Raw genomic sequence first — 26,439 nt, 5'->3', positions numbered from 1 at the left:
AGAACAATGCTGATAGCATATTCATGTGTTTTCAGGATGTCTTTCTTTACTATTTTAATGCATCATTCCTAAAAGATGTACAAACTGTAAAACCTAACAACAATAGGCAATGAGTAACTAAAGGCATAAAAATTTCCAGTGAAAGAAACAGATTTCTGCAGTATTGTTGTAAAAAATATAGAGTTACCCAAGAATTTGAAGATTATTCTAAGCCTAAAAATCTATGGTAAAGTAGTCAGAGAGGAAAAATTATGTGGAATATCTAACAATAAGATCCATGTAGAGTGTTATGAAGAAAGAAACTTCTAGCTCAATACCAAAAAAAGAGAATGTATCATTAACACCAGAGTGCTCAAAAGTCACAGACCTAAAATTAGTCATGACAAAATTCAATGAATACTTCATTTCACTAGCCGAAGACCTCATTCAAGTAAACTGTAAAGGATCAGTCCCAAACTACTTTAGCAAATCAGTGGTTCTGGATGCCTGTGTGTGTTTTTATGAAACAAATCCCGATGAAATTATAAGTAAAATTAAATATTAAGTAATAAAATTTGAAGCGGCCTTGATGAAGCACCTGATTCCATATTAAAAGCATGCGTTCACCACATAGCAAAACAGTTGGCAAACATTTTCAACCTCTCTGTACAAACTGGTGTCTTTCCAGATATTCTCAAAATATTGGTAGCAAAAGTTTCACCATTGCCAAAGAAGGTTCTTATGATAAAATATCAAACTACTGACCAGTATCAAGGTTAAGTTCCATCTCAAAAATTCTAGAAAACCTCTTTTATGACAGGCACTTAAGTTTCATAAATAAATACTCTCCTCTTACTGTACATCAGAATGGTTTTTGAAAGTCTGAATCCATACAGACGGTGATTTTTTAATTTTTAGACAGCGTTAGAATGTGTTGATCAATGTACATTAGCTGCAGGTATTTTTCTAGAGCTGTCAAAAGCCCTCAATGTACTGGACCATGATATTCTGCTTGAAAAGTTAGAAAGACAAGGAGTAATAGGTGTAGCACATAGCTGGTTGTCTTTGTACATAAAAAGCATAGGCAAAAGGCTTCATTATGAATTCAACACTACGAATAAAACAGGAAACAAGTTCTTCCTTTCTAGCGAATTACCAATAAAATTTGGCATACCACAGGGCTCAGTCTTAGGTCCACTATTCTTCTATATTTATGTGGACGACTTTGTTGAGTATAAGAGTCCAAAGAAAAACTATCCTATTTTCTTATGACACCAGCATATTGCTTACTGAATCCAGCCCAGAAACTTTGCAGTCAATAGCAGAAAGTTCTATGAAAAGACTTTGAGTGGTTCGTCAGAAACAAACTCATTATAAATACTAAAAAAGCTGTGTGTCAACTTTAGTTTATTTCCTCCATCTAGTCAAATGTCTGTTGCCTAGAAAATGTGTCACAAAATTTTGGGGTCTGTGGGTTCAGCAAGATTTAAAGTGAGGCCCACATAAAATAACTTGTCTAGGAAACTCTCATCTGTGTGCAATGTGCTATGGTCTAAGAATGTTAAAGTCAACAACAAGCAAAACAACATTACTGCTGGCATATTATGTGCAGTTCCACTCACTGCTTTGACATGGGATCATTTTCTTGGGACATTCAACTCACAGTATAAAGGTTTTTAGAATGCAAAAAAAAAGCTCTAAGAATAATTTATGATTTTAAAAAGATGGAGCCCTGTAAATATTATTTTACTGAGCTTGGTGTTCTGAATGTTCCAAGATTATTATTAGTTTATGAAATTATCTTGTTCACTAGAGGCTACCTCTTGAAAACAAGCTACCCTCTACAGAACAAAAACGTACACTACTATTGTACTGGAGGGAAATCAAATATACATAAAAAATATCACAGAACAACAGCCTATCAGAGGAGTGTAATTAACATTGACGTAATGCTACAGAATAATATACCAGAAGAAATAAAAATCGCTACATATCCAGTATTGAAAATTAAACAAAATGCAATGTTTCTATGCTGTAGGGCCTAAAAGAATTTCTGGATATGCAACAAAAAAAGTTACTTAAAAATTAAATTTTAAGAATAGGTACCTAATTTTAATTTGCTTACTATTTGCTAATTCTATGTATTATTGCAAATCTTCTTTGATTTGGCCAGTATCAACTGTACAATTTGTGCTGTATAAATGAAACCGAACCTGTACAGAGCCAATAACATGGGAAATCAAAAGAATTAGATAGTTCTTCTCAGTTGGCATTAGGAGGAAGTCAGAATAATAATTCATGAAATTTTCCATATTTTTGGTTTTGGTTAATCTCTATAAAGACATGTACTAATAAAATATATTTCTATATCTAGGTTAATACATTTCCTAGAAGAAGCTGTCACATGGACCTCTGATGCAAGGCAGAGACTTTCCTATAGCTGTGGAGAAGTGAATCAGCTGTTGCACAACTGGAATCCACCTCAAAGTATTAAATTGGATGCAGCCGTTTATTCAGAGTGCTCAAATAAGAATGATGGAATCAAAGAAGGCCAGAGAATCGAGGAAACATGTAATTCATCAAAGAAAACTAAGAACAAAACAAAAAATGTAGTTGGTAGAAGCAGTGCTTGCCTCAAGTCAACGCAAGGGGAGACAATAGGTAAAAAAAGTGTTTCAATACACTCACAGTCAAAAGAATTTACTTCATCAACTGGGAATTCAAACATATTGCACAAAGGCATTCAAGAGAAAGACGGAATGACTGAAAATTTGTCGCCATCAGCATCTGAATCAAAAGATCCTTTAAGAAAGAAAATGCTTGTGAAATTCAGACAAAATCCATTAGTACCAAGGACAACTTATCAGAGTGATTATTCAACATTAAAACCGACAACATATTCAAAACAATTGCAAAATGCAAATAGTATTAATATAACAGCCAGAAATTCTCAAGTAAAGGAAAAGATCAGTGAAAGTTTGACAGGTGTGAAAAGTGAGAGGACTAGAAAATATATAAATGAGAAACATGGAAATAGACAGACAGAGAATGGGAAATTGAAAGAATTGAACACAGTTGGTGATAAACTAGAAAACAACAAAGTGAAACCAATGCATTTGACCTTAGAGGAAGCTGTAGAGAAATTGAACATTTGCTCCACTTCCTCAGAACTGGTTCGTAACTTCGGGTTACATTATAGTTTCTTGCACAATATAGAAGAGAAGAGGGATCATCCAGCTGCTGCACAGAATGCTGCTGCTTCAGCGGCATTTCTGAAATTGTTTTCAGAGCTGGTAAGTTTATACATTTATGGTAATGTAAAACAACTTAATATATCATTTTAGTGTTTGAAATAGTATTTATATTCAATTATTATAGTTTAAGAATTTTAAAAAGACAAGATTAATGGAAAAATAGTTTTGTTTGTTTGTTTGTTTGTTTTGTTGTTGTTGTAGCGATTGAAGAATTGCAGATGCAGCATTTAATACACCATACTGCAAGCTGTTTGGTACTTTGCAGGTTCAGGAGACCACTAAAATTCTGTACAGTGGTGGCAGCTTTGCCATGTAGCTTTGAGAATTCAGTTATTTTGAATAAGATGCATAATACAGCATTTTACTAGAAGCACAAAATAGTTTTCCACACTAGCAATTGATAATGGAGACTCCAGGTTGGACTGTCAACAGTGTAAGGAAAAGGATGGATTGCCACTCACCATAAAGATGACACGTTGAGCTGCTGACAGACATAACAAAAAAACTGTTACAACACGCGCGTGCAGAATCATTCACACAAGCAATTACACTTCAAATACACAACTGTCGCCTCCGGCAGCTCAGACCAGAGTGCAACCGTTACGTGAGGAGGGGCTGGGGAAGGGGAAGGGATGGCAGGGTATGGGTGGGGGAGAAGAGTGTTGTCTAGCAGTGTGTGCAGGGCTAAATGGAGGCACTGCTGTCTCAGGTGTCTCTGGACAAGTCTCATCGTAATGGCTCAGTTTGAAGTGGGACTCAACACTAAAGGCGATTTTACTCCAGTCAATGAGATTGCAGGCTAAAGATGTTTTTGGAGACGCCGTGGACTGCAGTGGGATACTAATGTGACTGTTTCCTGCCATATGGCCGGACAACCAGTCAGGATGGTCTGGGGTGTGCCATTTCTTTTCATAGCAGGACCTGTTCGGTTGTCTTCTGTGGCACACTTACAGCACTGTGGTAAGTTGACAATATTCTACACCCCGTTTTGTTGCCCTTCATGGCAAGCCAGCCTGGGGTTAAATTTGGCAAGATAATACCCACTTCCACATGGTGAGAGCTTTTACTGCTTGTCTCCGTGCTTGCCAAGCCCTACCTTGGCCAGCAAGGTGGCCAGATTTCTCCCTAACTGAGAATGTTTGGAGCATTATTTGCAGGGCCCTCCAACCATCTCTAGATTTTGATAATCTAACTCACAACTTGGACAGAATAAATAATCCAATTTTTCTAAAACTGTAATCATTTGTTTGTCTGTACATGTACAGCACATATACCAATTTGCATTCCATTTGGATAATTCCCTTATTCTATGTCTCTTTTTTTGTGAAAGTGTATATTTTCTGTACACAAAGGATAAAAGGAATTAGTGCACGGTTGATGTGACATTTGTTTGTGCACAAGCTCCTGGAACATCTATGCAACACATCTATCCAACTGTATCAACATTGCTGAGGTATAAGAGACTCTGTCTAGGCAAATCCAGGGTCTTCTTCACTACTGTCGTGAGCCTACTAAACAAAATAACAAAATCTGTAATAGATAAAAAATTCACTCACCAAGTGGTGGCAGGCTCTTCCTTTCCCTTTAACCCTTCTGCTTGAAAAAGGAGCTGCTGTCTCAGAAAGATTGCGCATTTCCATATCTGCAGCTGCCTTGAGATTAGATTTGTTATCGATCCACGTTATATTTTCACACACTGATTATTTTCATTGAATAAAATCTGTAAGAGGTTAGTTACACTACTAGGGAAGGTATATACATCGAGGGATTTCGTATGACACAAGTTTGAAAAATCAGTGTACCCACTTGTAATCATCCCTGTCCATTGAATCTACTCATAATAATTATCAGACAATGGTTACAAGTTTTGGAAAAGGTTGTTCTTTACTCGTTCGTAGAAGTTGGAGCAAACCTCTAGCTGATGCTATTTATAAAATGCCTTACTAAGAGTATGTCTTAATTGAATCAGTTGTATAGGATCAAGATACTCCTATTTCAAAAGCAAAGGCAGTTGGCAAATACCAGATTGATGGTGGTGTTATATTGCTGTCACTCGATCACCATGGGCGAGCAAATTATGTACTATGTGGCTCACATTTGTTTGTGGAAAGACAGGTGAATTTAAACATAAATAATCAGTCACTGTTACTCTGTCCTGTTCTTGTTGGCAATGTTCATATGGGGAACACAAAAAGGCTGGGCACCAGCAACACTATGTCTCCTCAGTCAGTAGCATCTGAGATGAAATCAGTATTTAAATCTCCACACAGTATGACTTCCTAGCCATCTCTAGTAAGTTTTATTAGTACCTTCTGTAACTGCTTAATTAAGTTGAAACCATTTCCTGCTACAGGCGTGCGCTTTAGTCCTGTATAGTTCCAGTTCTACAAGGTGGGCGGGAAATAACTGTGTATTGAAACTTATGTATAACTTTTATCTTTGCACAGTTATTTATTTGAAATTAATACAGTATGTACTCAGTTTTATGGGAATATGTTTGCATATGTTTAGAGTCCATTAAATTTTGATGTAGCCACCTGTGATGTTGACCAGTGTCCTCAAACGACCTGGAATGGAATCCACACCTTTCCTGAGGAAGTTGTGTGGGATGTTGGTAAGAACTTCCAGAATCTGTGCTTCCAGTTCATCCCGTGGGCAAGGTTTCATCTGGTATGCCACCTCTTCTGCCATCTCCATAAAAAAAGGTCACAGGATGTCAGGTCTGGGCTTCTTGCAGGTCTCTCATGAGGTCCACATCCCCCCAGCCAATGTCCTGGAAACTTCTCATCCAACTAGTTCTGCACATCACTTGCAAATTGCAAGTCTTGCTTGAAGATAATGTCTTTGGTATCCAGAACTGTGGGTCAAACATAACCCTGAAGCATTTGAAGGTAGTGTTCCCCATTCATTGCGTCATGTAGGAGATATGGGCCGATGACATTTGTAGCTGTTATTCCACACCACACGGGCACTTTTTGATGAGGATGGATCTTTTTTACCTTAACTCCAGGATCCTGTTCATTAATGGTAGTTGTCCCGATTCATGAAACCTCCCACATAGAAAATGGCCTCATCACTCCACATTCAGAAAATGGCCTCATCACTCCACAGAATGTTGTGAAACAATTGAGGCCAATCTCTGTGCCAGTCCAAAATCAACTCCCCATACTCCATTCTGTGATAACAATCTTCTGGTGTCAGCTGCTGGACATAATGGGGTTTCAATTCTCAAAAGTCTGATTCTTAATGCAACATCTGATGCACATCGCACCTTGTGAGTCCACTCTCAAGGGCTGCTCTGGCATGTTGATTTCCCCAGGCTATAACTGAACATTGCACAATCATCACATTCTCAGGACACCAAGATGTGAATGGCCAACCTGTTTATGCTACATCCTATACTGAACCTTTGGTCATTGAGTTCATGGGTAAATTCTTTATTGTCTCCTGACGAGCTGTGGCATTCACCGTACACCACCATCTCTACTCCAGAACGAACGAATTCCACACCTCATAGTGTGGAGCAGTCTTTGCTCTGACTAGTGGCAAGAATAGGGATGCGGGGATAAAATATAATATATAATGAAACTGATTAAATAATTGTTGCTTGAATGAGTAAAAAAATTGGAAAGAATAATTGAAAGAAATTGGAAAGTACACACATCCTGAGTGAACTTTAACTGGCAGTAATATCAACAGACTTTCAATATACAATACATTTAAATTTACGTACTTCTTTTTCTTGTTACCGCCATTGTGCATGGAACTTCATATGACAATACTGGTTCTGGATCGCCTGCTCTCTTCTCACACAAATTCTTCTTGTTTGCTTCGATCTTGATGCAGGATTCTCGGTGTGGGCGGAATGATGAACAGATGCGGTTATAAATGAACTGTCTCGCTAATAACTTTTATAACACTTCTTTAATGTCTGGTTAGCATACACATTTTTGAACAATATTAATGCAGGAGAATTTGTAATACTTCTGCTATCACTTATAGAGACATATAGGTGAATATATAGAAATTAATCAATTGAAGAACGTATCTCTATTTGTTTTGTTTGTGACCCAGTAGTATCCCTGGTACAGAATAACTTATTATTTTACATATATCTTATATGTATAAAAAGAAAAGAACGAGATAAATAATATTAATATTAATATTAATAATAGTAATAATAATAATAATAATAATAATAATAATAATAATGATGATGATGATGATGATGATGATGATGATGCATTACAATTACCCCCCCTGCCCGCATTGTGCACTGACGTCATATGGAGGTGCACAGTGTCTGGGCTTCTTTCACTTTTCTATGGGTTGATAGCTCTGGCCGGTATGGGCATAGCCTTTATTTTTCAGCCATTGGAGTTATCCTGTATAGTTATCAATTTATACATACATGTCAGCTTTCCTTAACACATACATACATACCTACACGTACATACATACATATATACATACATACATAAGTTTTCTTTCATAACAAAGTGCTTGCTGTAACTGTGTAGTCTCATTATTGTCAGTCAGTATCTGCCCAGTGTTAAGCTTGCGGAGCATGTGTGCGCAGCTCGACGTCCATTACCGTCCCAGCTCGCTTTCACATGTTTAATACAAAGTCAGTGTCTCCATGTCGTGCATTCACAGTAGCCTCCACTGCACAAATTCGTGAAGCTCTTGCTCAGCGGCATGATCCTTTGTGAAATCTTCGATACGGTGAAAACTGGTTTCCATATCAGCAGCCCGAGGAATTTATTTCACCTTGTCGCTCTCACTTATTCAGTGGCGACACCAGGTATACATCTGGCCTCTGTCGACAAAGTAAGTTCCTCACTGCTTGTACGGCATTGTCGAACATAGAAAATTCATGTTACACTAAGTATTGTCATGCTTAGTTATCACGTGCACACCCACATATCTCACACGCACACTTTTTTTTAAGCGTCTTTCGTACTGTTGCATTACACAAAATTTCTGTAGTGTCCTTTTCAAATCATAATATACTCATAACAAAAAATACAAATACAACTATAAAAATAAACTTATTCTATTCATTTGCTGACATGCCATTATCATTACTTATACTGGGTGGTCCATTGATAGTGACCGGGCCAAATATCTCACGAAATAAGCATCAAACGAAAAAACTACAAAGGACGAAACTCGTCTAGCCTGAAGGGGGAAACCAGATGGCGCTGTGGTTGCCCCGCTAGATGGTGCTGCCATAGGTCAAACAGATCTGTTTGCGTTTTTTTAAATAGGACACCCCATTTTTTAATTACATATTAGTGTAGTACATAAAGAAATATGAATGTTTTAGTTGGACTGCTTTTTTCGCTTTGTGATAGATGGCGCTGTAATAGTCACAAACGTATGAGTACGTGGTATCACGTAACATTCCGCCAGTGCGGACGGTATTTGACCCGTGATACATTACCCATGTTAAAATGGACCGTTTACCAACTGCGGAAAAGGTCGATATCGTGTTGATGTATGGCTATTGTGATCAAAATGCCCAACGGGTGTGTGCTATGTGTGCTGCTCGGTATCCTGGACGACATCATTCAAATGTCCGGACCGTTCGCCAGATAGTTACGTTATTTAAGGAAACAGGAAGTGTTCAGCCACATGTGAAACATCAACCAAGACCTGCAACAAATGATGATGGCCAAGTAGGTGTTTTAGCTGCTGCCGCAGCTAATCCGCGCATCATTAGCAGACAAATTGCGCTAGAATCTGGAATCTCAAAAACGTCGGTGTTGAGAATGCTACATTAACATTGATTGCACCCGTACCATATTTCTACGCACCAGGAATTGCATGGCGACATCTTTGAACGTCGTGTACAGTTCTGCCACTGGGCAGAAGAGAAATTATGGGACGATGACAGATTTTTTGCACGCGTTCTATTTAGCGACGAAGCGTCATTCACCAACAGCGGTAACGTAAACCGGCATAATGTACACTATTTGGCAATGGAAAATCCATGATGGCTGTGACAAGTGGAACATCAGCGACCTTGGCGGGTTAATGAATGGAGCGGCATTATGGGAGGAAGGGTAATTGGCCCTCATTTTATCTATGGCAATCTAAATGGTGCAATGTATTATGATTTACTATGTAATGTTCTACTGATGTTACTACAAGATGTTTCACTGCATGACAGAATGGCGATGTACTTCAAACATGATGGATGTCTTGCACATAGCTCGCAAGCGGTTGAAGCGGTATTGAATAGCGTATTTCATGACAGGTGGATTGGTCATCGAAGCACCGCACGTTCACCGGATCTGACGTCCCTGAATTTCTTTCTGTGAGGAAAGTTGAAGGATATTTGCTATCGTGATCCACTGACAATGCCTGACAACATGCGTCAGTGCATTGTCAATTCATGTGCGAACATTACGGAAGGCGAACTACTTGCTGTTGAGAGGAATGTCGTTACATGTATTGCCAAACGCATTGAGGTTGACGGACATCATTTTGAGCATTTATTGCATTAATGTGGTATTTACAGGTAATCACGCTGTAACAGCATGCATTCTCAGAAATGATAAGGTCACAAAGGTACATGTATCACATTGGAACAACCAAAACAAAATGTTCAAACTTACCAATGTTGTGTATTTTAATTTAAAAAACCTACCTGTTACCAACTGTTCATGTAAAATTTTGAGCCATATGTTTATGACTATTACAGCGCCGTCTATCATAAAGTGAAAAAAGTGGACCAACTAAAACATTCATATTTCTTTACGTACTACTCGAATGTGTAATAAAAAATGAGGGTTCCTATTTAAAAAAACGCAGTTGATATCCGCTTGACCTATGGCAGTGCCATCTAGCGGGCCAACCATAGCGCCATCTGGTTTCCCCCTTCAAGCTAGACTAGTTTCGTTCTTTATAGTTTTTTCGTTTGACGCTTATTTCGTGAGATATTTGGCCCAGTCACCATCAGTGGACCACCCTGTATACATTATAATCTGATTGTTGTTTTGTTTTAGTACATTCTGTTAAATTATAATTTCATTACATTGTTCAGTTCCAATTATATGAGTATACTTTTTACTCTCATTTGGTTTTATACTCTTTACATAACATTCATACAATAATAGATTCTGTTATCTTTTATGGCATAAACTGACATACTTTTCATTTCAGTTTACAGTGACCTCTTGTCAGACCACATTTATCAATTTCAAAGAATTAAAGAAGTAAACAATTGTTGCTACAATAGATTCTATGCGCAGCTCAAGTAACTACGCATGGCCTCGCCTGTCTAACATCCTCCAGAAAGGTTCTACACACTACAAGGTTGAAGGAGTTTCATGGAAAGTCATTTATGTGCTCAGTTCCATCTCGTTGCTGGTCTCAACTGTGTCCCCAAGAACAAATTAGTTTGTTGTTTATAAACACAACGCGAACCTGACGACACCAAACGTATCGAATACTTTACTTGTTATGTTCATTGTGTAAAGGATGAGCAATTTCATATGCTGAGGTATACAGAGTTGTATCATGAATACTATATGTTATGTACAGTGAGCATAAAACAGTGTTTATACGAGTAACAACATGTATAAATATTTCAAAGTACATCAGATGTTTGATGCTTTCACGGTCGGTCGACGTTCACATTAGTTTGGTTTTGACCCCTTAATTATTTGGTAGTGTTCAATCTTAGTTCAGCATCGTGACATGTGATGTACTGCAACTGTTTTCTTCTACACATATTTTCACATTATCACATCCATACGTAACATAACCTTACAACTATATTTACTTGTGCTGCAGTCCTTTCTTATGTTTATATGGTACTTAACACTCAGCAGGCATTTATCTTTCTGCACTTTAGGATGTGTCGATGCAAGGTTCCCTGGAAGAAAAAACTTAATACTAACATAAAACTAAGTTTTCATAGATAAGTGTAAAGTGGCCCAATGGTCACTAATACCTCTTTCTTATATTCAACCATATATTATTTACTTCAGTGTGCAGTCGTGCTTTCACAAACTCATTTAATGTCATGTGTGCGGCTCTACTTACCTTATAAATCTGAAAGATAAAGTGTATCATAAGCGTGATGCAACCTCTTATTCAGTTTGCCACTTGTTTACCTGCAGCAAGAGTTTTCTGGTCTCTCAATTATAATTAGTGCATGTACTTTCAATACTTAAATTTTAAAGTATTTAGATATAATGTATATAGTAGCATAAATTCAGTAAAAATCTCATAGTTTAGGATCCCTTTCCATGTATATAATCCCTTAGCTTATCTCTGTCTTTATTGTGTAGAGAGACATAGTTGTAGTATAGACTCTCCATTAATTTTCTATGTCCCTGTTCATGCAAGAGGCTTTAAAAATGCTATTGCAGGCTGTAGCTCTTAGGGTTTGTTTGTTTTGGGTGCTCCAACACTTTCAGCTGTGTCTATCTGGCGCGCACGCGCTTGCGGTTTTATTTGTTTATTTATTGTTCCGTGGGACCAAATTAAGGAGAAGTCTCCATGGTCATGGAACGAGTCAATACATAAAATTATAACATGATATTAGAAACAGATAAAATGAAATATAAACAAACATATTCAGGTGACAAGTCGTAAGTTTAAATAAAGAAAATCAACAATGTAACACTGGAATTTGCTTAATTTTTTAGCTCTTCCAGGAGCTCCTCGACAGAATAGAAGGAGTGAGCCATGAGGAAACTCTTCAGTTTCGACTTAAAAGAGTTTGGGCTGCTGCTAAGATTTTTGAGTTCTTGTTGTAGCTTATTGAAAATGGATGCAGCAAAATACTGCACTCCTTTCTGCACAAGAGTCAAGGAAGTGCATTCCACATGCAGATTGGATTTCTGCCTAGTATTAACTGAGTGAAAGCTGCTAACTCTTGGGAATAGGCTAATATTGCTAACAACAAACGACATTAAAGAAAATATATACTGTGAGGGCAGTGTCAGAATTCCCAGACTATTGAATAGGGGTCGACAAGAGGTTCTCGAACTTACACCACATATAGCTCGAACAGCCCGTTTTTGAGCCAAAAATACCCTTTCTGAATCAGAAGAATTACCCCAAAAAATAATACCATGCGACATAAGCGTATGAAAATATGCGAAGTAGACTACTTTTCGTGTTGAAAGTGTCACTTATTTCAGGTACTGTTCTAATGGTAAACAAAGCAGCATTTAGTTTCTGAACAAGATCCTGGACATGGGCTTTCCACAACAGCTTACTATCTATCCGAACGCCTAGGAACTTGAACTGTTCCGTCTTGCTTATAATACGCCCATTCTGTCTGATCAAAATATCGGTTCTTGTTGAATTGTGAGTTAGAAACTGTAAAAACTGAGTCTTACTGTGATTTAGCATCAAATTATTTTCCACAAGCCATGAACTTATTTCATGAACTACATTATTTGATACTGTTTCAATATTACACACAAGATCCTTCACTATCAAGCTGGTGTCATCAGCAAACAGAAATATTTTTGGATCACCTGTAATACTAGAAGGCATATCATTTATATAAACAAGAAACAGCAGTGGCCCCAGCACCGACCCTTGGGGAACGCCCCACTTAACAGTGCCCCATTGGGACTGAATATCACTACCACTCTCAATATTGCGGAGAATTACCTTCTGCTTTCTGTACTTAAAGTAAGAGGCGAACCAATTGTAAGCTACTCCCCTTACTCCATAATGGTCCAACTTCTGCAGTAATAATTTGTGGTCAACACAGTCAAAAGCCTTCGTTAAATCAAAGAAAACACCTAGCGTTCGCAACCTTTTATTTAATCCGTCCAAAACCTCACAGAGAGAAGAGAATATAGCATTTTCAGTTGTTAAACCATTTCTAAAACCAAACTGTACATTTGACAGCAAATTATATGAATTTAAATGCTCCAGTAACCTTGTCTATACAACCTTCTCGATAACTTTAGCAAACACCGATGGTATAGAAATAGGTCTAAAATTGTCAACATTATCAATGTCTCCCTTTTTATAAAGTGGCTTCACTACCGAGTACTTTAATCGATCAGGAAACTGACCACTCCTAAAGGAAAAGTTACAGGTATGGCTAAGTACTGGGCTAACATACATAGAACAATACTTCAGTATTCTGCTAGATACCCCGTCGTATCCATGAGAGTTCTTGGTCTTTAGTGATTTAATTATTAACTCAATCTCCCTCTTGTCAGTATCATGGAGGAGCATTTCAGGTAACAGTCTCGGAACACTTTTTTCTAAGAGCGCTGTATGATTCCCTGTTGGGACTGGGTTTCTATTTAGTTCACCTGCTGTATTCAGAAAGTGATTATTGAATACTGTACATATATGCGACTTATCAGTAACACGGACATTCCCACTATGCACTGTTGACTAGCTTGCTCCCCAATACGCATGTGCTGCATCACTCTGTTACCACTAATGTCACGGTGAGTTATGTATTGTATTGTGCGCTACCGTGAATTTCACAAGTTTTTTTAATAATTTACAACTGGGCTACGCGAAAGCCAAAGTGTTGTGTTTAAAGTATCGTCATCTCTAGACACACAAAAGTAAAATTCTTTCTTGTTACATCCACTCACCTTATCATTTAAACGTTTGACATATAAGGAAAACAACACAAACAAAAATTTTCCTTACTAACTAACAACATAAATTTTGGAATATGATCTTCCAGCATCTTAAATCTAATATTGCTATACATATGTACAACTTAGAGGGTATATAGCCCTTCTTCAGTATATAAATGTTCTCAAGTCTTTGTGTGGGTAAAGGCCCTTGTCTTTACCCGTGTTCGTGTGTGCCGATCTGTATGCTCCCGGGTAGGAGATTTTAGTAATTATGTATGGTCTGGTGTATAGTAATTGCCACTTACAGTTCAGTTTTCCAATTTTTGTGGATTTGGGATGTGTTCTAAGTAATACCTTTTGTCTTATGTAAAACTGTGTTGTACATTTCAGCTTTCTAATGTAAATTCCTTTCCTACATTTAGCCCAGGTTTCAAGGTAGATTACTGCTTGTCATATTTTATCATCCAGCGATAATTACGATACCAGTATCTTGGGCAAAGGTTTTTCCCATTCATCTACTTGCTTGCAATTGAACATCAGCTCATTTGGTGTAAATCCAGTTGATGTTTTTGGAAGGTTGTTAACAACTTGTAAGAAAGGCGTGACATATTCAGTGCACTTAGTATGTTTACAAGTTATATAGGTCCTCACAAACCTGTTGGATTCCTTAAACACCCTTTCTGTGGGGGGATGCTTCGGGATGAAATTTGAACACTAAAATGTCTTTGATTTGGTTGGAATCTACAAACTCTTTCGATTTATGTCCAACAAAATGTGAGGCATTATCTGTTAACATGACTTCTGGTTTTCCTACTCGTGCAAAATAATCCTCTTTAATTCATCTTATTATTGAACTGGCTGTAACTTTTTGTACAGCCTACAGTTTTACATATTTTATGAAAATATCATGCAGGACTGCTATATATTTTACTCCCTCTTTACCTCTGGGATAGGGTCCAGTCACATCTAATGATACCATTTCTAGAGGTTTCTTAGCCACAATGGGATGAAGTTCTATCTGTTTGGAGATGTTAGAATGTTTTGCTTTCTGGCAAACAATACACTTTGTTACCACCTGTAGTTCTCTTCGTCTAAGATTGGGGAAATAACAATATTTAGCTATTTTATCAGTAAATTTTGCAGTGCTATAAAATGCCCCAAGTATTGTGCATATGTAAGATAAAATCATCCACATATTCCTCTGGCAAACACGCCGTTTCTAGTTCAGGAGGGTTCCTGTGGAACAGAACACCTTTGTAAATAGTGAAAAATCTTTTTAATTTTTCATCACCGTTATGTGCAAGTTTTGCTCTTACCTTACTCCAGTGTGTGTCTTCCTCCTGTAATTGCTCCATGTGTTTACATATGATGACATAGCTGCTCTACCAGATCGTTGAATTCCTCTAAGCCTTGTGGTAGTTGAGAAAGAGCATCAGCTATTATGTTTTGATTTCCTTTTATGTATACTACTTCAAAATCGAATTCTTGACGATACATACACCACCTGTCTATCCGTCGGTGTAGCAATTTACAAGTTAATAAAAATGATAGGGACTGATTCAGATTCTGATTCTTTATTTGCCATTGACCACATGTAGTGAAATAGGCTTTATAATGATGTCAAGATACATAAGAAGTTACTATATTAGTTAGTGTTTACCGTACAAGTACAAATTATTTATGCCACATTAATGAATTGCACAGAATTGCAATCATAGACTTAAAACTCAATTTCTATGTTACAAGTATCCAAGAATTCTGTAAGACTGTAGTATGAATTTTATATTAACCATTTGTGCAGTTTACTTTTAAAATTATTGAAAGTTATATTGAGTGCATTATGTGGTAATTTGTTAAGTAATTTCAAACAGTTCACTTTGTGAGAGTTGCCTGTTTTTGTCACCCTATGTCTAGGAATGTCAATACTCTCTTTGTTTCTGTATCACTGTCATTATTTTCATTTTGATGAATAAGGGATGGTAGTGTTCCCTAGGAACAACCTTGCACATGATTTGTGGCACCTTTTTCTGCACCAGTAGTACATCACTGTCATGACATGAGTGGCCTCATAGTAACAGCCCATAAGATATATGAGACTGAAAATGTCCAAAGTAAGATGTTCTGAGATTTGTTACGTACTAGATCAGACGGTTTTCAGATGAGGTAGGACACCATTGATAACTTTTTGCAGACATGGTTGATATGGGGTTGCCAGTTAAGTTTGGAAACAATGTGTATCCCAAGCAGTTATACGGATTTTGGTTCTACCTTTTTAGCCATTCCCAACTGCAGATGCTGAGTTTTCTCTGGTCAACATAGAAGTTTGTTAGCCAAGAACCAGTTTAGTGTTAAGGTGAGAGTGTCCTGTGATTTCTGTGTAGCTTCGATAAATCTCGATTTGTGCTGATTAAGGTTGTATCATCTGCATAGCAGATAACTGACGTGTAGTGGTTCCACCTCCTTTCATTTCTTTGTTCCAGTCCTCGGTGTTGGCGTACTGGCTGAAATATGGGGTCGTAGTTTGGCCACTGACTACTGTAAATAATGTAGCTGACAAATGCATAGTTGTGTTCACTGTCTTTTACTTTCACTTTTCACAACCCCCCAATATACACATTTATATGGCCAGTGCACTATTGCTTAACTTTCCATAAGCCTCAATAGTAGTTTGCAGGTGAACATCAGGTAAGTTTGGAGCAGACACTGTCATTGTTTTTACACACGGCCTAATTATTTAACACTTATTCCACAGTTACTTTGAAGTATTGTTGTTCTAACCAACACAGGTTTCTTGTCTGAAACTCTGCTGTGGACTGACTGACTCATGACAAAAAATTATTATATAACTTCCCAATAATAGGTACTGAAACTACACATTGTTTGAAGTTAAATTTAGAGAAATTATAATTAAAACTTAACTCATTAAATTAACAGAACAAATCGAAAAATTGCGTCTTTTAAGCAGTTTCTTCTACTGCAAGAGTTAGGCTGAATTATTTGTTTAAATCATGAAATTAACAAATATCATTACACAAACAATACTTTTGACAAAACTGTTAATCACTTTGGAATTAATTAAGGGGTGGCTGTGCTAACATGTTTTCGAATAGAGAGCCAAATAGATACTTTAAGATTACTAGCATTTTGTCTTCCAAATGTTTACAATTATTACAGAAATTATATTTATTTGTATGTCAACAACAGATTTTAAATTACAAAACAATTACTGGTTTTAGCCTATAACAAGAGATACTAACTAGGAATAGTCAAAATAAATTAGAAAATCAATTACATTCATAAAACTAAGCAAAATCAGATCTGGTGTTATATTCTTTAAAACTGAGGGCCAACCTTTCTCTTTTTTGAAAATGTGCGGATTATAATCATGCATGCTAATGGTAAATAGTTAAAAGTTACAAAACGAATTTAAGAAGGCAGATGGCAAAACAAGAGGGGAATTAAAATTATCCCAGCTTGCTTCGTCACACTCAGTCCCAACATAAGATGGCAAATCATTAATTGCAACAATGAAGAAGAAAGGACCAAGGACAGAGCCCTGAGGTATGCCAGATGCGACACTATTCATGGAAGAGTGTCTATTTTGAATTGACACAAAATTTTCTCCTGTTATTTACATAAGAGTTGACTATTTCCAACTGTGTATTATTTATACCATAATACTTTAGTTTGGCTAGTAGGATGTCAAAGGTGATACAATCAAATGCCTTTCTCAGATCACAAAGTTCAAGTGAGGCTGTTTATTTTCAAATGCATTTAATGTCTGATTAACTATTTCAAGGACTGCAGAGGTGGTATTTTTTCCCTTGTCGAAAACTGTGCTGTGTATTACAGAGGAGGTCATACTTTCAAAACAGTTGCTTAGCTGTTTGTGGAAAATTGCTTAAAATATTTTGGAAAAGATTGATACATTAGACACTGATCTGTAATTTTCAGGGAGGTGTTTTTCCCCCTTTTTGTATATGTAGAACTTTGGAAATTTTGAGCTGATCAGGGAAAATTCCAACTTTTAGGCGTTTATTCATAATAAAAACATGTGGATTGTAAATGAGGTATATTGTTCTTTTTATTGTGTAGTTAGATATCCAGTAGTAGTCCATGCTTTTCGAGTTTGAAAATTTTCTAACAATATTTATTATATCTGTGGGTATGACAGGGCTCCAGTGACATTCATGCCCTTTAGGTAGCTGATCAGCAAGTATATCAATTGCTGGTATGTCTGACTGTTTAATTTTTGATTTTAATTCGTTTATTGTAGTTGTAAAATATTTATTGAGCTCTTCCGGCTCAAGTAGAATGTCTTGTGTTTGGGAAGAAGTATGTTCTTGTTTTATAATATCCCAAACGATCTTGCATTTGTTTGGGGCTCTTCTACGTAACTTTTATAGGCAGCTTGTTTGGCAATGTTAAGGTTGGCTTACATTTCAGATAGTCTTTATAGTAAGTATCATTTTGTTCTGCCCAATTTTGCCATTGTTTTTATGTGTTTTGTACAGTGAAAGCATCTTATCCCGGATACTAGCAACATTATCAGTGTACCATTTAAGCTTTTTACCTTTTCTATTTGGTTTAGTACTGGTTCTTTTCATTGGTGAGCAAGAGTACCATAAGTCAGTATATGTCTTAAGGAAATTATTAAATAGAGTTTCAACAGTTGATTGATCTGTGTCATATTCATAAACAAAGTCCCAGTTTATCTTTCTGAGGGAGTCTGTGAATAACTTAACATGTTCTGACCTGTAACACATGTCATGCTTGGCTTCTTATAATTCTTATCTGACTGTGTTCACAGTGTACTTTTGTATGTTTATCACAAATGAAATATTAAAACTTTTTGAAGGATCAAATTATAGTGAAACTCTCCTACTCCATGACTGAATATGAACGTTCAGCTTTGGATAAGATGCGACTGGCGAAGGGATGAGATTTCCCTCCTCTTCTATCATTTGAAAAAGGCATGCACTCAGACCGTGGAAGACATGTCGGTGCATAAACAAAAATCTTTCTTCATGTCTGGTTGAGATAAAATATTACCATTTAATAAGGCTTGCTTGATGTTTTCGAAATGGGTTTGACATTGCTTGTCCCATAACTGAAATCTGTTTTTCTGGAGAAGATTGAGTAAAGCATCACTATTCACTAGTTGGTTAGGGATGAACTTCCTGAAAAAATGACACTAGCCTAAGTATGCCTTTAATCATCTCTTGTTCTGAGGAACACGGCAGTTCCAAATGGCATCAAGTTTTTTAGTACTGGCAGTATGCCTTCCAAAGAGATTGTGTGTCCTAAAAATTTACCTTTCCTTGTCCGAAATTAATTTTCTGGAGATTTTCTTTTACTCCATATTCGGAAAAGCAGCTCAATACTTTTTCAATTAATCTTAAATGTTCTATCCAAGTGGGTGTAACAAGTAAAAGGTCGTCCACGTATACTCTTTGTTGTTGTTGTGGTCTTCAGTCCTGAGACTGGTTTGATGCAGCTCTCCATGCTACTCTATCCTGTGCAAGCTTTTTCATCTCCCAATACCTACTGCAACCTACATCCTTCTGAATCTGCTTAGTGTATTCATCTCTTGGTCTCCCCCTACGATTTTTACCCTCCACGCTGCCCTCCAATGCTAAAATGACATCCTGACACTTAAATCAATACTGGATGTTAACAAATTTCTCTTCTTCAGAAACGCTTTCCTTGCCATTGCCAGCCTACATTTTATATCCTCTCTACTTCGACCATCATCAGTTATTTTGCTCCCCAAATAGCAAAACTCCTTTACTACTTTAAGTGCCTCATTTCCTAATCTAATTCCCTCAGCATCACCCGACTTAATTAGACTACATTCCATTATCCTTGTTTTGCTTTTGTTGATGTTCATCTTATATCCTCCTTTCAAGACACTGTCCATTCCATTCAACTGCTCTTCCAAGTCCTTTGCTGTCTCTGACAGAATTACAATGTCATCGGCGAACCTCAAAGTTTTTATTTCTTCTCCATGAATTTTAATACCTACTCCGAATTTTTCTTTTGTTTCCTTTACTGCTTGCTCAATATACAGATTGAACAACATCGGGGACAGGCTACAACCCTGTCTTACTCCCTTCCCAACCACTGCTTCCCTTTCATGTCCTTCGACTCTTATAACTGCCATCTGGTTTCTGTACAAATTGTAAATAGCCTTTCGCTCCCTGTATTTTACCCCTGCCACCTTTAGAATTTGAAAGAGAGTATTCCAGTCAACATTGTCAAAAGCTTTCTCTAAGTCTACAAATGCTAGAAACGTAGGTTTGCCTTTCCTTAATCTTTCTTCTAAGATAAGTCGTAAGGTCAGTATTGCCTCCCGTGTTCCAGTGTTTCTACAGAATCCAAACTGATCTTCCCCGAGGTTGGCTTCTACTACTTTTTCCATTCGTCTGTAAAGAATTCGTGTTAGTATTTTGCAGCTGTGACTTATTAAGCTGATAGTTCGGTAATTTTCACATCTGTCAACACCTGCTTTCTTTGGGATTGGAATTATTATATTCTTCTTGAAGTCTGAGGGTATTTCGCCTGTTTCATACATCTTGCTCACCAGATGGTAGAGTTTTGTCAGGACTGGCTCTCCCACGGCCGTCAGTAGTTCCAATGGAATATTGTCTACTCCGGGGGCCTTGTTTCGACTCAGGTCTTTCAGTGCTCTGTCAAACTCTTCACGCAGTATCGTATCTCCAATTTCATCTTCATCTACATCCTTTTCCATTTCCATAATATTGTCCTCAAGTACATCGCCCTTGTATAGACCCTCTATATACTCCTTCCACCTTTCTGCTTTCCCTTCTTTGCTTAGAACTGGGTTTCCATCTGAACTCTTGATATTCATACAAGTCGTTCTCTTATCTCCAAAGGTCTCTTTAATTTTCCTGTAGGCGGTATCTATCTTACCCCTAGTGAGATAGGCCTCTACATCCTTACATTTGTCCTCTAGCCATTCCTGCTTAGCCATTTTGTACTTCCTGTCGATCTCATTTTTGAGACGTTTGTATTCCTTTTTGCCTGTTTCACTTACTGCATTTTTATATTTTCTCCTTTCATCAATTAAATTCAATATTTCTTCTGTTACCCAAGGATTTCTACTAGCCCTCGTCTTTATACCTACTTGATCCTCTGCTGCCTTCACTACTTCATCCCTCAAAGCTACCCATTCTTCTTCTACTGTATTTATTTCCCCCATTCCTGTCAATTGCTCCCTTATGCTCTCCCTGAATCTCTGTACAACCTCTGGTCCTTACCTTACTCAAAAGCAGGCCCAAGCACTCTATCAAGTGCAGAGAGAAATACACCTGCACTTATGTTCAATCCAAATGGTAATACTTGAAATTCAAAGCTTCTGCCCCATATATGAAGGCGGTATACTTCCGACTTTCTTCATGTGGTTTTATTTACCAATATGAAGACTGGAGGTCAACTATAGTAAGAAATTTAGCATCACAGTATTTCATAAGCTGTTCCTCTAAATTGCCTGGCCATGTTTGGACTGGTACAATAATCTTATTAATGTTACATGTGTCAAAGACCAAGTGCACCTTGCCATCTGACTTACTCATGGCCAAGATAGGACTACAATAAGGGGAAAATGATGCTTGTATTATGCCCCATTCAAGCATCCTGTTAATCTCTTTCCTTACTGCTTCCCTCTTCGTCCATGGTATAGGGTATGAGGTAGCACAAAAGGTTTCGTGAGGATACACTTCCATTTTGTACACTAAAACCTCAATAATACCTGGTCTTTATTCAAATACATGTATATAAGCAAGTATCAGTTCTCCAAGTCCCACTTGCTGTTCTTGAGACAAGCACTTGGATTGACTTACCGTTGTGCTTATTGTGTCGACATTTACTTCTTTTGCTGACAACTGTTTGTTATCGTATGTGTTGACAAACATAACTGTGGGATTTACCAACTGAACTTCAAAGTCGTGAGTAACTTCAGTTTTACATCTATTAGTACTTCCCCTGATTAGGTCTATTACAAATAATTGGTTATTTGCAGTGAAATGACATTGGCCTTTTCCTATATCAATATGTACTTGGTGTGTCCTAAATGTATCCATACTGATTAAACAATCAACTATTAATTTCTGTACTATTAAAAAATTGCATCATGCAGATAAGTTTCCTAATTGTACGGGAATTAAGGCTTATATCTTGACTCTTTTCAATTTCTGACCAGCGGCAGTTTGTACCTTGCAATTTTGCATTGGCAGTGTGGGTATACGTCCATGTTTCTTCAATTCTTGAAAGAATCACTGTGACATCAAATTAGTCATAGCAACTGTGTCAAGCACAATGGGTACATCAAGGTCAAATATTTTGGCTTTAATAGCAGTTTGTAACTTGTCCTCTGTCAAGTTTTTCGGTGTACCCTCATTACCTTGATACAGATCGTCTCTCACATCACTACCATGATTGTATCTGATAAAGCAAGTGTAAATCAAGCTTGTGCCCCCATTCCCCTCCAAGGGCACAGAATGGGGGCCCGCCATGACTGGTTCAAGTTTCCCGGTGTCGTGGTGGCATTGGTCTCTGAGTTAGGCGTAACTTCAACTATGTGGACTGTTGGTGTTTGATTATGACAATTAGTGTCCTGAGAGGCTCTCAACTCAAATTCTCTTTGCCTCTGCGTGTTATTTGGCATATGTGTGTTACTTTGATAGCCGAATTCCACTGTCTGTGGTTTATTCGGTTGTCTGTTATTGTTTTGATTTTGCGAAGCGATCAGCTGATTGTTGCTGGTATCTTGTATCTGTACATATTGTACAGGATGGCCATATGCTACTCACCCATTGTAGTTGTTTTTGCTAAATTTTTGCCTATTTCTTTTATATCCGCCTTTGAATTTATGGCTTTCTCCATCGCCATTGTGATTATCGTTACCATTTCCATGGGTCTGTTCGGGGTAAGGTTGTCATCCATGTTGTACTAAGAGTCCGTTGTTTCCTTGTTGGTCCATAAATCTCTGTGGTGGTATCGGTGTATTAACAGGCTTGGGTTGTACTGGTCTCTTTGTATATTAGTGTATTGAGTCCAGTACTGATAGAAAGTATTCGGTGTCGTGTTCCAGTATGGTAATGAGTTTTTCCCTAATGTGGGAAGGAAGACAGCTCTGTAAAATTTTCAGCACGTCTACTTGAGATACTGGGTTTGTCCAGTATCTGGTTTTATTCAAATATTTTTCAAAATAGCCTCTTAAGCTTCCATACTTGCTAGAGAATGGAGCTGGATTGAATACGTCACGTCTGAGCCTCTCTTGTACGGCCTCAGACCAATACTTATCCAGAAAGGCTCTCTCAAACTGTTCATAATAGAGGCAACATTCCACCATGTCCATAGCCCATAGCAGAACATCACCTTATGTGTATCCAACAACAAATCTAATTTTCTGGGCTTCAGTACAGATATGATGTGAAACATTTCAAAATGCTCTAATAAAGACTACAGGATGTGTTATTTTCCCTTCCCAGGTAAATATCGGAAATTGTTGATGCCTAAGTAATCCTTCATGTGCAAGTAACGTTGACAAACATGCCGCCCTGTCAGTGACAGGTGTGTTTACGTTCGCTTGTGGGGTAGCAGATGGCAACTGCGCTTGCTCGACAGGTGCAAATGCCGGCAAGTGTTGTTGCATTCTGCAACCTTTGCTATTTTCCTTCGACAGGCTAGCACCATATTGTGGGTAACCAGTGAAGGTATCTAACTTCTCTAAAAGCAAAGGTTTGTTTTCTGTCATATGTTATTTTGGAATGTCAGTAGTTTTAGCAGCGCTGCCTCGTAACCTTTCTTCTGCTTCCTTTAAACCCGAATCTATTTTAGCTAGAAGATGGCTTTCTTTCTCTTTTAGAGCTTCTTCTACAGTTTCTGCATAAATTTTGCACTCTGACAAGGGTGCTGGCCATATCCAGCATCTTGGCTTCAGCTTCTTCAGTTATTTCCTTTAAATCTGCACATAACTTACCTCTCTGTTTGTTTGGCAAGTTCTGACTCTAAGCTTAATTGATCTACTCTTAGGCTCAACTGGTGTATTTCCGTAAGTAGGTTTTTGCATACATCTTGCAGCTTGCTGACTGTGTTCATCACATTTTTTTACCAATGCATCCAGTAGAGATTGTGTCTCCTGAATTTAAGAATATGCTTCACTAAGGTTTTGTAACTCACCTGCAAATTGTTCCTGTTTATAGTCTATGGACGTTTCTTTTTCTGGTAATGTGTTTATATTGTGGGATATGTCGGTAATTATTTCTTATTTTAGTTGTTTATCGAGCTCTGTGAATTTCCCGGATAATTCAGTGCATATAGTTTTGCTCACCTCACTGAACTGTTGTCTAATACTATTCTTGAAATCATTAAAAGCTTGATTTTGCTATGCAAACTGTTGTCATATATTTTCCTGATGTCTTGTAAACTGCTGTGTTGTTAGTTGCATGAGCTGTGTCAAATTGTGTGTCGCTACATTGCTTTTATGAACTGCTTTCTGTTCTTGTGTTAGAGATGTTGTGAGCAAATAATCGAAGGAATTTTTGCTGTGTAAAAATTTCTCCTGGTGAGACCTGAGAAATTCTCATCAAGCGTCATAAAAGTGATATCATGATTAGTTATATTACCAGTGTCATCATTTTTAATAGTAGGCCGCCAGCATGGTGGTTTTGGTGGTCATCGGCCAGTTCATGAGTTGGTGCGTTACTTTCAACTGTTGCCAAGCTCGGATTTCCGACATCTTGGCATACTGCGTTTTGTAATGAGTTCTCAACAGTAGCCATTTCCTTTGACTCCATTGTGAACAGTGTTTAACAAAATTATGAAAAAAAGATTTTCAAACATGAAAATTTCTTTATATTGGTACTTTTCAATTAAATTAGATTTATGTGCATATTCATTAATTAACCTTATATGAAGTCTTCATGGGTTGTCAACCGAGTAGTGTCATCGTCTCATAGCAACGTTTCGATAGAATGCGTCTCTATCATCTTCAGGCGAAGTGTCGGGATACCGTTGGTCGTGGGCTGATATCTCTGCTGGACCGCTCTCCGCTTCCCGGTGCCGGCCAATCACACGCCCGCAGATTCGCCCGATACACGTAGAGCGGCTGGTGGTGGGGGGGCGACGCGTATGCGGGGTTCGTGTCCCGGCGTCCGTTTTTGTCTGCTCCGTCCATGGCCCTTGGTGGAACGGAACGTCTTCTCTGATTTTCCTGATAGCAGGCTCCCAGGCTGTGCTGAGATGGTAGCCACTGTTGCAGTTGATTAGGTTGTCGTGTAACCGCATTTCTATGGACTCTTTGATTACTGAGTCCCAAAATCCATTTGTACTGCATAAAATTTCGGCGGCAGAACACAAGGCACTATGGGCACTCAGGGAGGACCAGGACACAGTGGTGTTGGCAAGGGAACACGACAGTGCTGCTTAAATCAGAAAACTATTGGCAAAAAATCGACTCCCTCTTGCAGGATCCTGTCTTCAAATGACTAGGGAAGGACCCCACCACAACAGTAACTCGCAAGACCGTTGAGATATTCAACAACTCGGGACTAGAGAAGAATATCATCAGGAAGCTGTAACCGAGGGCACCGGCACCACCACATCCCTATGGCCTTCTGAAGGTCCACAAAGAAGGCATCCCATTACGACCTATTTTGAACACTATTAACTCGCCGACATATGGTATTGCTAAGCTTTTATCACAGATGCTAAAACCCTTCGTGGATTACGGTCCACACCATGTGAAACACGGCTGGATTTGTGAAGGTACTACAGGGTATCCGGCTGGAAAATGAATACCTACTAGTCAGCTTTGATGTCATCCTTATTCAGACGATTACCAATAGAAGACTCCCTGGCTTTACTTGAAGAACACTTTGAGGAGGATATCATCAAGCTCTTTCACCATGTGCTAACCACCACCTATTTCAAGTGTGGTGGGAAGTTCTACGAACAGACAGATGGTGTAGCTATGGGCTCCCCCCTAGCACCAGGCATAGCCGACCTATACATGGAGCACTTCAAAAAGCTAAACACAAACCAAAAGCCTTTTGCAGGTATGTTGATGATACTTTTGTAGTTTGGCCACATGGGAGGGACAAACTGCTAGAGTTCCATCAACACCTCAATGGTATACATCGAAATATCAAATTTACCGTGGAGATAGAAGAGAACAGAAGCTTACCCTTTCGGGATATCGTGATCACAAGAAACGTGGACAGCACGCTGGAAAACACAGTGTACAGAAAGAAAACACACACTTACTAGTATCAACAGACTCTCAATATTCAATACATATATTCAGCATTTAAGTTTATGTACTTTTTTTCCACCTGCTGGCGCAAATTATTCTTGTCTGCTTTGATCCTCTTGGTGCAGGATTCTCGACGTGGGGTGAAATGATGAACAGATGAGGTTATAAATGAACTTCCTCTAGCTAATAACACTTCTTTAATGTCCAGTTAGAATACACATTTTTGAACAATATTGACGCGGAGGAATTTGTAATACATCTTCCTGCTACCACTTATAGAGACAAACAGGTAGTATCGCTGGTACTAAATAACGTATTATTTTATATATATCTTATATTTATAAAA

The 26,439-nt window shown here is 38.0% G+C and overlaps 1 protein-coding gene across 1 annotated transcript in view; it reads left to right on the top strand.

Moving 5' to 3' along the window:
- Nucleotides 1–26,439, top strand: part of LOC124788315 — a 96,823-nt gene that overhangs the window by 55,231 nt on the left and 15,153 nt on the right. Inside the window, exon 2 of the mRNA XM_047255552.1 lies at nucleotides 2,354–3,272. Within this exon, the coding sequence (XP_047111508.1) occupies nucleotides 2,354–3,272 (919 nt within the window). The remainder of the gene's footprint in view (nucleotides 1–2,353; nucleotides 3,273–26,439) is intronic.

The sequence above is a fragment of the Schistocerca piceifrons genome, chromosome 3, assembly GCF_021461385.2.
Source record: "Schistocerca piceifrons isolate TAMUIC-IGC-003096 chromosome 3, iqSchPice1.1, whole genome shotgun sequence".
Classification (NCBI taxonomy): Eukaryota; Metazoa; Arthropoda; class Insecta; order Orthoptera; family Acrididae; genus Schistocerca; species Schistocerca piceifrons.
This window is presented reverse-complemented; position numbering and strand designations above follow the sequence as displayed.